Below are 13,142 nucleotides of genomic sequence, written 5' to 3' on the forward strand. Positions count from 1 at the left end.
CAATACCGTGAACATGTAGAATAAGCAATGTTACAGCCAAATTCCCGTTTTTAAATCTGATTTCAGTAAAGTCATTAAACCACAGGCAACACAGACAGACCAGGGGATTCACAGTTAGAACTTCAGAATTAGAAGATTGGAAAAATAAAATCACTCACCTCTGGTAATTCTTTTTTCTGATAATCCCACTGTAACAGTTTCAAATAACTGTTATTTAGCACCAATGTAGGGCTCAGGCTTGGCTTGGAGCTGTTTTCGGCCCCAGGAGTTAGAGCAGCCTCAGAAAGAGAAAGCAATTCTTCATGTACAGATTCTTTGATCCATTCTGTAGTTTGATCAAGAGCACCTACAAGTGAAAAGGCCACATATCTGTGATGGATTCCTTCATTTATGCTTTCTACACACAACAGATGCCAGGTTAGGCGGCTGGGCATGAATGACAAGACAGCCACGCCCCTTAAGGAGTGTACAGTCCAGATGGGCAGACAGCTCTGTACACTAACAATCATAGCAGGATATAGTGAATACCAGACGGCAGAGCGGAAGTGGAGGGAGCAGAGGCTGTCCAGGGCAGAGTCTACGGAAGAATCCACAAGTGGCACTTCAGAGACACAAGGCAGACAGAGGAAAAGGCTTTCATCCAGGCCAGGAGAAGAGCCCACACAAAGAGACAGAATAGTGAGAAAATATGGAACATTCTTAATGCTACAAACAAATCTGTACTGCTGGTCCATAAAGAACTAGGGGGGAGAGAGTGGTAGCAGATGGCATCAGATGGGTAGACAGGCCAGCTCACTCATGACCTTAAGTCTTGTGTGAAGGTATTTAGATTATAAAAGCATTGATCATTAAACATTTTGGGGTCCTGGGCCCCTCAGAGTGTCTGAACAGAGTTATGCCTTGCCTTTCCCAATATGCTGGTATACACCCCAAGTTCTAAGGTTTCCCCTGAAATACACTGCCTTTTATACCATGTTTCTTATAAAATTAAGAATTTGGTAGAATTTACAAAGTGGCAATTGCTTAAAAATTCAGACTGAACACAGGTGCAGATTAAAAAAAAAAAAGAAATAAAGAACAGTCTGAAATTCTTCCTCAGCCAGTAAACAGGGGTAATTGATGAATGTAGCTCTCTTGGCCACACCAAAGAACACCAACCCCAGAATTTCACAACTTTGTTTCTCTTCAGTTGGCAAATGTTCTTGGTTTTCCAGTTCTGTTTATAAAGATGTAAAAGACTTGCAGTTTTTATTTAAAAGATACCCAACAGAGAGAAAGAGTAGAAACCCTCCTGGCTATAATTACAATGTGGCAGTAATAAGCATTTATACTGCAAGCTTAATCATTTACAGCTGACACATTTAAAAACCCATTTCGTTATCTCAAACGAAAGCAACAGTGTAGCATAGTGGTTCCTAATTCTGTCTGACTGTAGGTAGAATCACCTCCATAACCTAATATATATATATTAGGATATATATATATATATATATATATATATATATATGGATATATAATAATGGAAATATATATATTAGGAGATATATATATATTAGTCTTGGGCACCCACTGTTGTAGATTTCGATTTAACTCATTTGAGGTGGGGCTCAAACATCTGTGTTTAAATGCCCCCAAGTGATCCTAATATGTAGCCAGAATTAAGTACAACTGGTAAAGAAGAAAGAGCATGAGTTGAGAAAGAAACATGGGCTTTTCTCAAGGGAATCTGCTGAGATCTCACCCCCATAAGCTAGTACACTGACTGCTCTGCTGGTTCCAAAAGCAAGGCCCACCCCACAAGGCACTGGTACCCTCCATTTTCCGTGTGAAAAAGTGCCTCTTCCATTCATTTCTTCAATGACAACTGAGTACTAGATATGTACCAAGTGCACAGAATTTACAGGGAGTAAATACAGTCCCTACTCACAAATCTCATCTGCTAGGAGAAACAGAACAATGGGCAGTGGCTTTCCAAGTGCATTTACCTAAGAATTACTCAGGAGCAGTGGGGGCCCAAGAGCACCCCCTCCGATGCATGCTCCTATCTTCTGCTAGGGAGGCTTGGACCAATCCCCCTAAAACTGTTTTTCTCTCAGTACAAATCCTGCCAGGCCTTACTGGTCCAGCCCAAATGCCTTTTCCTATGGGAAGCCTTTCTCGATTCAGTGGACCCATCCTTATCACTCCCTTCTTGAAGCACACCTGCCTTTGAATTTTTGATCTGGCTGTCATTTCTCTTAAACAATTGACCTGAAAAACAGCTTCTCTATTTTTGTTTCTTCTTCTTTTTTTTATTGTTATATCCCCAACACATTTTTTTTTCACTGTACAGTGTAAGGACCCAGTTACACATACATGTATACATACTTTTTTCTCCCATTGTCATGCTCCGTTGTAAGTATCTAGACACAGTTCTCAGTGCTACACAGCCACTGAGCCACAACAGGAACTCCTTTAGTGACAATTTTTAAGAAATAGATCTAAATTGAACTAAAGGAGTTCCTGTTGTGGCTCAGTGGGTTGAGAACCTGACATAGTGTCCATGAGGATGGCCAGATTCAATCCCTGACCATGCTCAGTGGGTTAAGGATCTGGTGCTGTCACAAGCTGAGGCACAGGTCACAGATGTGGCTCAGATCCTGCATTGCTGTGGCTGTGCCACAGGCCTCAGCTGCAGCTTTGACTTGATCCCTAGCCTGGGAACTTATATATGCCACAGGTGTGGCAATCAAAAAGGAAAAAAAAAGTTATTAAATATCCATCTGCATTGATCTTACTAGTGATGTGAAAATGAGACTCTGAAAGTCCAATCCTATGACTTTCATTTTACATTTTGCTTCCTTTGACTTAACTCATAGCACAACCTGATATGATATATCTGGCCTTGTCTTGACAGAACCATTTGCTGTGGAAACTAATCAAATGTTTTTCCAGTAGTGCTTGTCACTTAGTAGATTCTCAAAAAGCCTATGATCTCCTTACATGGCATAAGAGACCCGGTAGGTTTCCAATTTAATTCACTATCACTAGAGGTAACCATGAGCTTAACTGACTCAAATCATATCCTTATGACCAACAAACTGATATATGCCTGAAGATATCTTTCCCTTCCAAATGTCATCTAGTAAAGTGTTTACTAATATACACAGTGCATGTAAATCAAGCTAAAAGACACAGGGTGTTTTGGTTTTTTTTTTTTCCAAACTCTTAAAAAGCAGAGGAGGAAACACTTGCCAATTTATGAGAGCTTTGCCATGATATCAAAACTAGGCAAAGGCATTATATGAAACGAATATTACAGAGGGATATCTTTCATAAGTACAGATGTAAAAATACTTAAGGAAGCATTAGAATGGAAATAAGATAAAGATAATACACGAGGGTCAGAGGGTGGGATAAACATCTCAGGGCTGTACGGCTGGTTTAACATTAGAAAAAAATCAATCACTGTAATTCACTACATTAATAAAACAAAGGAGAAGAAAAATATGACCACTAGATGCAGAAAAGGCATGTAAACGAGTTTAAGATGTGACCTATTTAAAATTTCTCAGCAAACTAGAAGAAAACTTCCTCAACCTAAAAAAAGGACATCTATGAGAAGCTGCAGCTAACATCATACTTAATGGTCAAACAATAAATATTTTCCTGCTAGAAATGCAAGGATGCCCTTTCTCATGACTCTATTCAACATTTGACTGGAGGTCCTAGTCAGCACATAAGACAAGACTGAGAAATAAAAGGCACACAGACTTTTTTTTTTTTATAATAGAGGAAGTAAAAACTGTATTTAGAGTTAACATGGTTATACATACTAGAGAAAAACCTAAGGAATACCCCAAAAAGCTATTAGAATTAATAAGTTAATTTAGCAAAGTTCCTGTCATGGCTTGATGGGTTAAGAACCTGCTAGCATCCATGAGGATACAGGTTTGATCCCTGGTCTTACTCAGTGGGTTAAGGATGGCGCACTGCCACGAGCTGTGGTGTAGGTCACAGACGTGGTTTCTATTCCACATTGCTGTAGCTGTGGCTTAGGCTGGCAGCTGCAGCCAATTCAACCCCTAGCCCGGGAATTTCCATATGCTGCAGGTGCTCCCCCAAAAGTTAATTTAGCAAGGTCTCAGGATGCAAAGTCAGTAGTCAGTAATCACAAGATAGCATTTATAACACCAGAAAAACATAAATGAGATGAAGTTTAACTAAATAATTATAAAACTAGTACACCAAAAGTTAAAAAAAAAAAAAAGTTGAAATGAAGATTTAAGTAGAGATACTGAGTTCAAAGCTTTAGGAGAGTCATATTATTGAGATGTCAGTTCAATATAATTCAATCATCATCCCACCTTTTTTTTTTTTTTGAAAACTTTTTCTTTTTTTGCAGATAGGCTAATTAAAAATGCCTATGGGAGTTCCCATAGTGGCGCAGTGGTTAATGAATCTGACTAGGAACCATGAGGTTGCGGGTTCGGTCCCTGCCCTTGCTCAGTGGGTTAATGATCCAGCGTTGCCGTGAGCTGTGGTGTAGGTTGCAGACGCAGCTCGGATCCCGCGTTGGTATGGCTGTGGTGTAGGCCAGTGGCTACAGCTCCAATTCGACCCCTAGCCTGGGAACCTCCACATGCCCAAAGAAATAGCAAAAAGACAAAAAAAAAAAAAAAAATGCCTATGAATAAACTCAAATGGCTTAAAAATGTAAACATAAGACACCATAAAACTCTCAGGAGAAAACATAGACAAAACATTTTCTGACATCAACCATACGTATGTTTTCTTAGGTCAGTCTCCCAAGGCAATAGAAATAAAAACAAAAATAAACAAATGGAACCTAAACTTTTACACAGCAAAGGAAACCATAGAAAAAGAACAAAAAACAAAAAACAAAGCCAACCAACCAACAACCAACCAAACAACAAAAGTGAAAAGACAACCTACGTAATGGGAGAAAATAGTTGCAAATAATGCAACTGACAAGGGCTTAATCTGCAAAATATACAAACAACTCATACAACTCAACAACAAAAAAGAAACAAACAACCCAATCAAAAAAATGGGCAGAAGACTTGAACAGACATTTCTCCAAAGAAGACATATGGGTAGCCAGCAGGGCACATGAAAAAATGCCCAACCTCACTAATTACTAGAGAAATGCAAATTAAAACTACAATGAAGTGCCACCTCACACCCATCAGAATGGCTATCATTAATAAACCTACAAATAACAAATGCTAAAGAGGGTGTGGCGAAAAGGGACCCCTTCTACACTATTGGTGGGAATGTAAATTGGTATAACCAGTATGGAAAACAGTATGGAATTTCCTTAGAAAACTGAATATAAAACTACCATATGATGCAGCAATCCCTCTCCTGGGCATATGTCCAGACAAAACTGAATTCAAAAGGATACTTTCACCCATATGTTCATAGCAGCACTATTCAGAATAGCCAAGATAAGGAAACAACCTAAATGTCAGTCGACATATGAATGGATTAAGATGTGATAAATCTACACAATGGAATACTACTCAGCCATAAAAAAGAACAAAATAATGCCACTTGCAGCAACCTGGATGCAAGTAGAGATTCTCATATTAAGTGAAGTCATAAAGAGAAACAAATACCATATGATATCACTGATATCTAAGAATCTAAAATATGGCACAAATGAACCTATCTATAGAACAAAAACAGACCCATAGACATGGAGAGCAGACTTGTGGTTGCCAAGGGGGTGGGGGAGGGAGTGGATGGAGTGGGAGTTTGGGGTGAATAGAAGCAAACTATTACATTTAGAATGGACAAGCAATGAAGTCCTACTGTACAGCACAGTGAACTATATCCAATTTCTTGGGATAGAACATGATGGAAGGTAATGCGTGAAAAAGAATGTGTATATATATGCATGACTGGGTCACTTTTCTGTACAGCAGAAATTGACACAACATTGTAAATCAACTATACTTCAATAAAAAAAATTAAAAATGCATGTGGAAATTCAAAGGACCTAAAATAGGCAGAACAATTTTGAAAATCATGAAGGTGGAAGACTAACATCTGATTTCAAGACTTAGCCTCAATAAACAGGATAGTGTGGTTTGGCTAAGGGTAGACATATAGATCAATGGAAACAAACAGGGAGTCCGATAACAAGGAATGTAGTGTTGATATGTGCTACGATATGGGTACATTTTTAAAACATAATACTAAGTGAAAGAAGCCAGACAAAGCGGCCACACATTCTCATTCCATTTATATGAAATGTGCAGAACTGCCAAATCTATAGAGACAGAAGGTAGAACTGTGGTTGCCAAAGGCTAAGGGAAGGGAGGAATGGGGAGATACTGCTAATGGGTATGATGTTTCTTTGGGGGTATGAAAAACTTATGAAATTAAATACTGGTGCTGGTTGCATAACCTTATGAATATATGAAAACCTACTGAGTTATATACTTTTAACATTAATTTTATAGTATATAAATTATACCTCAATTTATAAACGAAGGAAGAGTTTAGAAATAGATTCACAGACGCATGGTCAATTGATTTTCAACAAAAAATGTTAAAGCAATTCAAAGGGGGGAAAAGGTAGTTTTTTTTTCAACAAATAGTGCTAGCATTATACATATATATAGAAAAATTTGAATTTTGAAATACATTGCCTTGAAAAAGTTCATAAGCCTAAAACTATAAAAGTTCTAGAAGAAAACTTCCAAGAAAATGTTCATGACCTTGGGCTATGCAAAGACTTTATAAACAATTCACTAAATGAACAAATCATAAAAGAGAAACTTCATAATTTGGACTTCATCCAAATCAAAACCTTCTCTTCAGAGGACAGCGTTAAAGAGAATGAAAAAAGCAAGCCACAGATGGGAAGAAAGTTTTACAACACAAAACTCTGACAAGGGACTCACTTCCAGAATACATAAAGAGCTCTTCAAATCAATAATAAGAACACAGTTTTAAAAATGGGCATGGGGCACTCCCGCTGTGGCACAACAGGATCAGCAGCATCTTGGGCGTGCTAGGACACAAGTTCAATCCTTGGCCCAGCACAGAAGGTTAAAGATCCTTTGTTGCTGCAGCTGCAGCTTAAGTCAAGACTGTGGCTCAGATCTGATCCCTGGTCCGGCAATTTCTGTATGCCACAGGTGTGACCAAAAAAGAGAAAAAAATTGGGCAAAAGATCTGAATAGACACTTCACATGACAAGGTAACTGTATGGCCACCTGGTATATGAAAAGATGCTAAACATCATTAATAATTAGGGAAATGCACATTAAAACTACATGAGATACTATTTCCACACCCTCTATAAATATAGGGTTAAATTTAAAAGATTGATAATACCTAGTCTTGGTGAAAATTGGAACTCTCAAAAATTGATGGTGAATATAAAATGGCACCACTATGTTGGAAAATAGTTGGCTGTTGCTTGCAATATAACCCAGCTGATATATCACAAAATTGAAAAATCCAAAGAAAAGAGCCAAAGCAACAGCCTGATGTAACCCTGGCTTCACTATGGGAGACCTGGCTTCCAGTCTCTTCTCTACTACATCAGCTGTGTGGCCCTGTCTGTGGAAAGGTCATTGTTGAGCATCAGCTTGCTCATCTCTAAAATGTTCCATAAATATTTCCTGAATGCCTTGGGTGCAAGGCAAAGAGAATCACAGTGCAGTTTGATATATATATATATTACCCCCACACACACACACTCATAGCATGCAGAAGTTCTGGGCCACGGAGCGAACCTCTGCCACAGCAGCAACCAGAGCCACAGCAGTGACAGCACTGAGTCCTTAATCCGCTATGCCACCAGGGAACTCCTGATAGATTTTTGAAAAACATTTACGTCCCATAGGATTTCTGAAAGAATCACATGAAATGAAGTTCATGAGAGTATTTCATCAGATATAAGATATTATCTAAATAAATAAAATGTTTTCTTTCTGAGTTTCTGAAAAATTATTTGTAGCCTGCCCCCCTCACCCCAAGAATAATGTGCTACCCATTCCACAGATAATTTAGTTGCTGGGTTTAATATGGTTACCTTGTTGACATTTAATACATGCCCCTTATCATTGGTGAAGTCTTTCTTAGGTGTATTATTATTATTATTTTTCTTTTTTGGAAATTTAGGGCAACCCCTGTGGCATATGGAGGATCCCAGGCTAGGGGTCAAATCGGAGCTGTAGCTTCCAGCCATAGCCACTGCCACAGCAACTCAGGATCCAAGCCACATCTGTGACCTATACAACAGCTTGTGGCAACACCAGATCCTTAACCTATTGATCTAGCCCAGGGACTGAACCCGCATCCTCATGGATACTAGTTGGGTTCTTAACTTGCTGAGCCACAACAGGAACTCCTCTTGGATGTATTTTAAATAGGGCAATTATCTAAAATCTCTCTGTTGGCAAAATACAATCTTCTGGGAGTCAAGAAACCCAGAGTACTTCCCTGTATTGATTTCTTCCAATATTTATTTTATAAAATCATGTACACACAAAAATCCAACAATTTTGTCCTTCTATGTAATACAGTAAGACTTTTATTTTGATACTAGGTCACAGTGGCCAATTTTTGGCAGAATGACTTGAGGATATAATTAACAACTGACATACACTCTGCTTCCTGGACTCTTGATTTCTCTGGGAACATATTTAGAGCTGGGCAATAATGACCTATTTGCACAGCTGGATGTATTCTATTCTTAAATCTCTGGAAATATCCAAGTCAATGTGAAAAGTGCAAATGAATTACAAGTCACTAAGCCTGGGTTTTAAGGATAGAAACAAATCATTTGAGATGAACAAAACTGTAACTTAACCCTCTATTAAGGAATTTGTTCAAGGTTACGCACTAACTTGATTCAAGACATGGAGATATTTGTGCATATGTATATACACATATATACATGGACAAATCAAACCAACCAAGGAGTCTCAGGGAAATGCTGCTAAGAATATAGCTATTATAATTCAGGTTTCAGATCTGGGGTCTATGTAGGGTTCTATGTCCCATAACCCCTTTCTGCCTTTGAAGCTGAGACTGTATAGCCCTGAGGCGTAGAATTTTTGTTGTAGAAGGATCCTTAGAAGTCACCTAGTCATCTAATCACTCGATACTAGAGCTCCCTCTGCAAATCCCCCAAGAGAGTTGATGTATTGTTTGGAGAGAGTCAGTATTGCATAATGGTTAAATGCACATGCTTTGGAGCAGAGACATATCTGGGTTATCCGGAATTTACCACTTATAGCAACCACCTAGATAAATACCTTAACCTCAGTTTCTTCTTTCATAAGCAGTGGGTGACAACAGTACCAACCTCATAGGGTGCTTGTGAGACTTGAAGGAGCTAATAAATGTAAGATATGTGGCACATAATAAGGACCTGGCACATAATAAGTGCTTGAACAAAATGTCAGCTATCAGAGAACTATATCCAATCTCTTGGGTTAGAACATACATGACACATGTATGACTGGGTCACCACGCTGTACAGCAGAAATTGGCACAACACTGTAAATCAACTATACTTTATTTTTAAAATGTTAGCTAGCATGGACTACGATTCATAATAGAGAGACCCATTCCAAAGTTAAAACAGCAGCTCTTGCTGCTAGGAAGGTCAAAACTGGATGTCTGCTACTTCCCTCCCATGGGTCCTAGTCTGCCCTAAAGAACTTAACAAAGTCCCTTGAATCACTATCAGCTAGGAGGGCAGTGCTCATGACCCACCTGAGTCTCCTTGTTTCCAAGCAGGATGGACCAGCTTCACTGACTGTTATTATGTCACTATCCATGGCCGTGCCCTCTTCCCTGGACAGGCTCCTGCCTACCAGAGCCCCTTTAAAAGTGGCATCTGTTTGGCTTTGTTTATATAAAGCTATCATATTGACTGTTCTGGTACAAAAGCTCAGTCCACGAGCGTTGGGTAAGTGGACCACTGAACACAGCTTTAGATTGTGGTTAAATAAAGACCAGAGTCTGCCCATAGGGAACCAGTTTGCCAGCCTCTTGCTAGCTGTCCAACATCTGGCATCTTAGTTTCCTTACCTGTGAAATGAAGGTATAACTACCTCTCTCACTGAATAATTGCGACAATACTGCAAGGTAATATTAATGCCCACTAGTCCACCGAAACTGCTCCCATCATGGTTACCAAGGGTCCTTATGCAGTCATATCCAGTGGTCAAGGCTTGGTTTTCATCTTTCTTTTCCTTTTTTTTTTTTTTCTATTTATAGCTGCACCTGCAGCATATGGAAGTTCCTGGGCTAGGGGTTGAATTGGAGTTGCAGCTGCAGGCCTACACTATAGCCACAGAATACCAGATCTGAGCTACATATGCAACTTATGATGCAACTTGAGGCAATGCTGGATCCTTTTTAAAATTATTATTGTAGCTGATTTACAATGTTGTGTCAAGTTCTGCTGTACAGAAAAATGACCCAGTTTATATATATATATATATATATATATATATATATATATAACACAGATACACACACACTCACACATATTATTTTTCTGATATTATCTTCTACCATGTTCTATCACAAGTGATTGGATATAGTTCCCCGTGCTGTACAGCAGGACCTCATTGTTTATCCATTCTAAATGTAATAGTTTGCATCTACTCACCCCAAACTCCCAGTCCATCCCACTTCCTCCCCTACCCCCCTGGCAACCACAAGTCTGTTCTCTATGTCTGTGAGTCTGTTTCTCTTCTGTAGATAGGTTCATCTGTGCCAGATTTTAGATTCTTACATATAAGCGATATCATATGGTATTTATCTTTCTGACTTCACTCAGTATGAGAATCTCTAGTTGCAGCCATGAATAGCATTATTTTGTTCTTTTTTATGGCTGAGTAGTAGTCCATTGTGTAGATGTATCACATCTTCTTAATCCATTCAACTGTTGAGGGACATCTGGGTTTTTTCCATGTCTTGCCTACTGTGAATAGTGCTGCGATGAACCTGAACCCACTGAGCGAGGTCAGGACGGAATCCACATCCTCACAGACCTGCTGAGCCACAATGGAAACTCCAGCTTTCATCTTTCTTGACTGCTTAGCAGCACTCGTTGCAGCTGACCATGTCTTCCTTCTCTGAACACTTTCTTCACTTGTCTTCTAGGACGCCCCCCTCTCCTGGCTTTCTTCACCTCTCTGACTATCCTTTCACAGTCTCTGTTGCTGAACGCTCTTCTCAAGCTCTAGGTGCTTTAGAGTCCCAAGTCAGTCCTGCTCAGTATCTACACTCACTCCCTACGTAATCCATCCAGTGAAATGGATGGGTAAGAGCATGGACTGTGGAGCCAGACTGTTGGGGTGAGTCCTAGCTCACAAGTTGGGTCAGGGAGGCAAGTGATTTAACCTCTCTATGCCTCAGTTTCCTCATGCATGAAATGGGGAGTAATTTCCTAAAGTTTTTGTAAAGATTAAATCTGTTAAAACAGGTCAAGCACTCAGAATTGGTAAGCATTCTATATTTAGCTACTATCCAGCTCCATGGCTTTATCTACCATAAACATAAACATAAACATACTGATGATTCCCAGATGTACAGTTCCCACCATTCCCCTGAACTCGTCTCTTCTATCTAAATCCCTCCTGGCATCTTTATGTTGCTATCAAATGGGATCTCAGGGTTCACATTTCTAAAGCTGAACTCTGATTCCATACCGTCTCCCAACCTTCGTTCCCTGGTCTCTCTCACTCACTAACAGGCATCACTAATTACCCAGTTGCTCAGGGAAAAACTTAAGAGTCAGCTTCAACTCCTCTCTTTTTTCCCACATCCAACTGTTACTCCACCTTCAAAATACATCCAGAACCTGACCTGTTCTTACTACTTTGAACCCTACCACCTGGACCAGTCCACCATCTGCAATACCATCCAGCTGGTATCCCTGTTTCCCTCCTTGCTCTCGTACAATCTGTTCTCTACCCAGGAGCCAGGGCACACTCTAAAACTGAAAATCAGATGTTGCTCCCCTACTCAAACTCTCCAATGACTTCCCATCACACTTGGAATGAAACCTAAATTCTCATTTCCTAATGAGGCTCTATATGACCCGCCTTTGCCTACCTCTTGGTCTCATCTGCTCCCATTCCCTCCTGCTTACTCTGCTCCAGCCACACTGTCTACCTTGTGTTTGTCCAACTTCACAAACAAGGTTCTGCTGCAGGGCCTTTATGTGTGCAGCTCCCTCTGGCTGGAATGTTCCTCTCTTACATCTTCACATGCCCCTTCCTTATTCCTTTGCAAACTCTGCTCCGTTACTTCTTCTTCTTTTTTTTTTTTTTTTTTTTCCGTCTTTTCTAGGGCCGCACTCGCGGCATGTGGAGGTTCCCGGGCTAGAGGTCCAGTCAGAGCTGTAGCCACTGGCCTACGCCAGAACCACAGCAACCCAGATCCAAGCAGTGTCTGCGACCTACACCACAGCTCACAGCAATGCTGGATCCTTAACCCACTGAGCAAGGCCAGGGATCGAACCTGCAACCTCATGGTTCCTAGTCATATTTGCTAACCATTGAGCCACAACGGGAACTCCCAACATTACTTCTTAGAGAGTTCACCTCATTCAAAAAACACCCCCTACCCTCACTCCTACCCCATTACCATCTGTCCCTTTATCTTATTTTTCTTCATAACATTTAAAAACACATCTGGTAATATATGCTTGTTTGTTTGTCATGCCTACTAGAAGGTCAGCTCTTTGGGGGCTGCAACTTTATTCTCTTTTGTTCACTGTAATAGCCACAGCACCTAAGATGTGTCTGGACACAGCGGGTGCTTAAGAAATTTTTTTTTTTAATGCATGAAGAAGTGAATGGTACTCAGCACAGTTCTTTGGTCAGGGTCAAAAGCTGTACGTGACATCAATTTTATTTCTTAATTTTTTTAAATTTATTTATTTTTGACTGTTTAGGCCCGCACCTGGGGCATATTGAAGTTCCCAGGCTAGGAGTTGAATCAGAGCTGCAGCTGTGGCCTATGCCACCACAATGCCAGATCTGAGCCATACCTGTGGCCTACACCACAGCTGATAGCAACACCAGATCCTTAACCCACTGAGAAAAGCCAGGGATCAAACCCTCATCCTCATGGATAGTCACGTTCATTACCAC

At 40.0% G+C, this 13,142-nt stretch overlaps 1 protein-coding gene across 5 annotated transcripts in view; it reads right to left on the reverse strand.

Annotated features, from left to right (window-relative positions):
* TCP11L2 (t-complex 11 like 2) overlaps window positions 1–13,142 on the reverse strand; it is a 53,295-nt gene that overhangs the window by 10,433 nt on the left and 29,720 nt on the right. For all 5 annotated transcript variants that reach the window (XM_021091578.1, XM_021091577.1, XM_021091579.1 and 2 more), the window contains one exon: window positions 159–346. In XM_021091578.1, coding sequence (XP_020947237.1) covers window positions 159–346 — 188 coding nt within the window. The remainder of the gene's footprint in view (window positions 1–158; window positions 347–13,142) is intronic.

This window comes from Sus scrofa, chromosome 5 (genome assembly GCF_000003025.6).
Source record: "Sus scrofa isolate TJ Tabasco breed Duroc chromosome 5, Sscrofa11.1, whole genome shotgun sequence".
Taxonomy (NCBI): Eukaryota; Metazoa; Chordata; class Mammalia; order Artiodactyla; family Suidae; genus Sus; species Sus scrofa.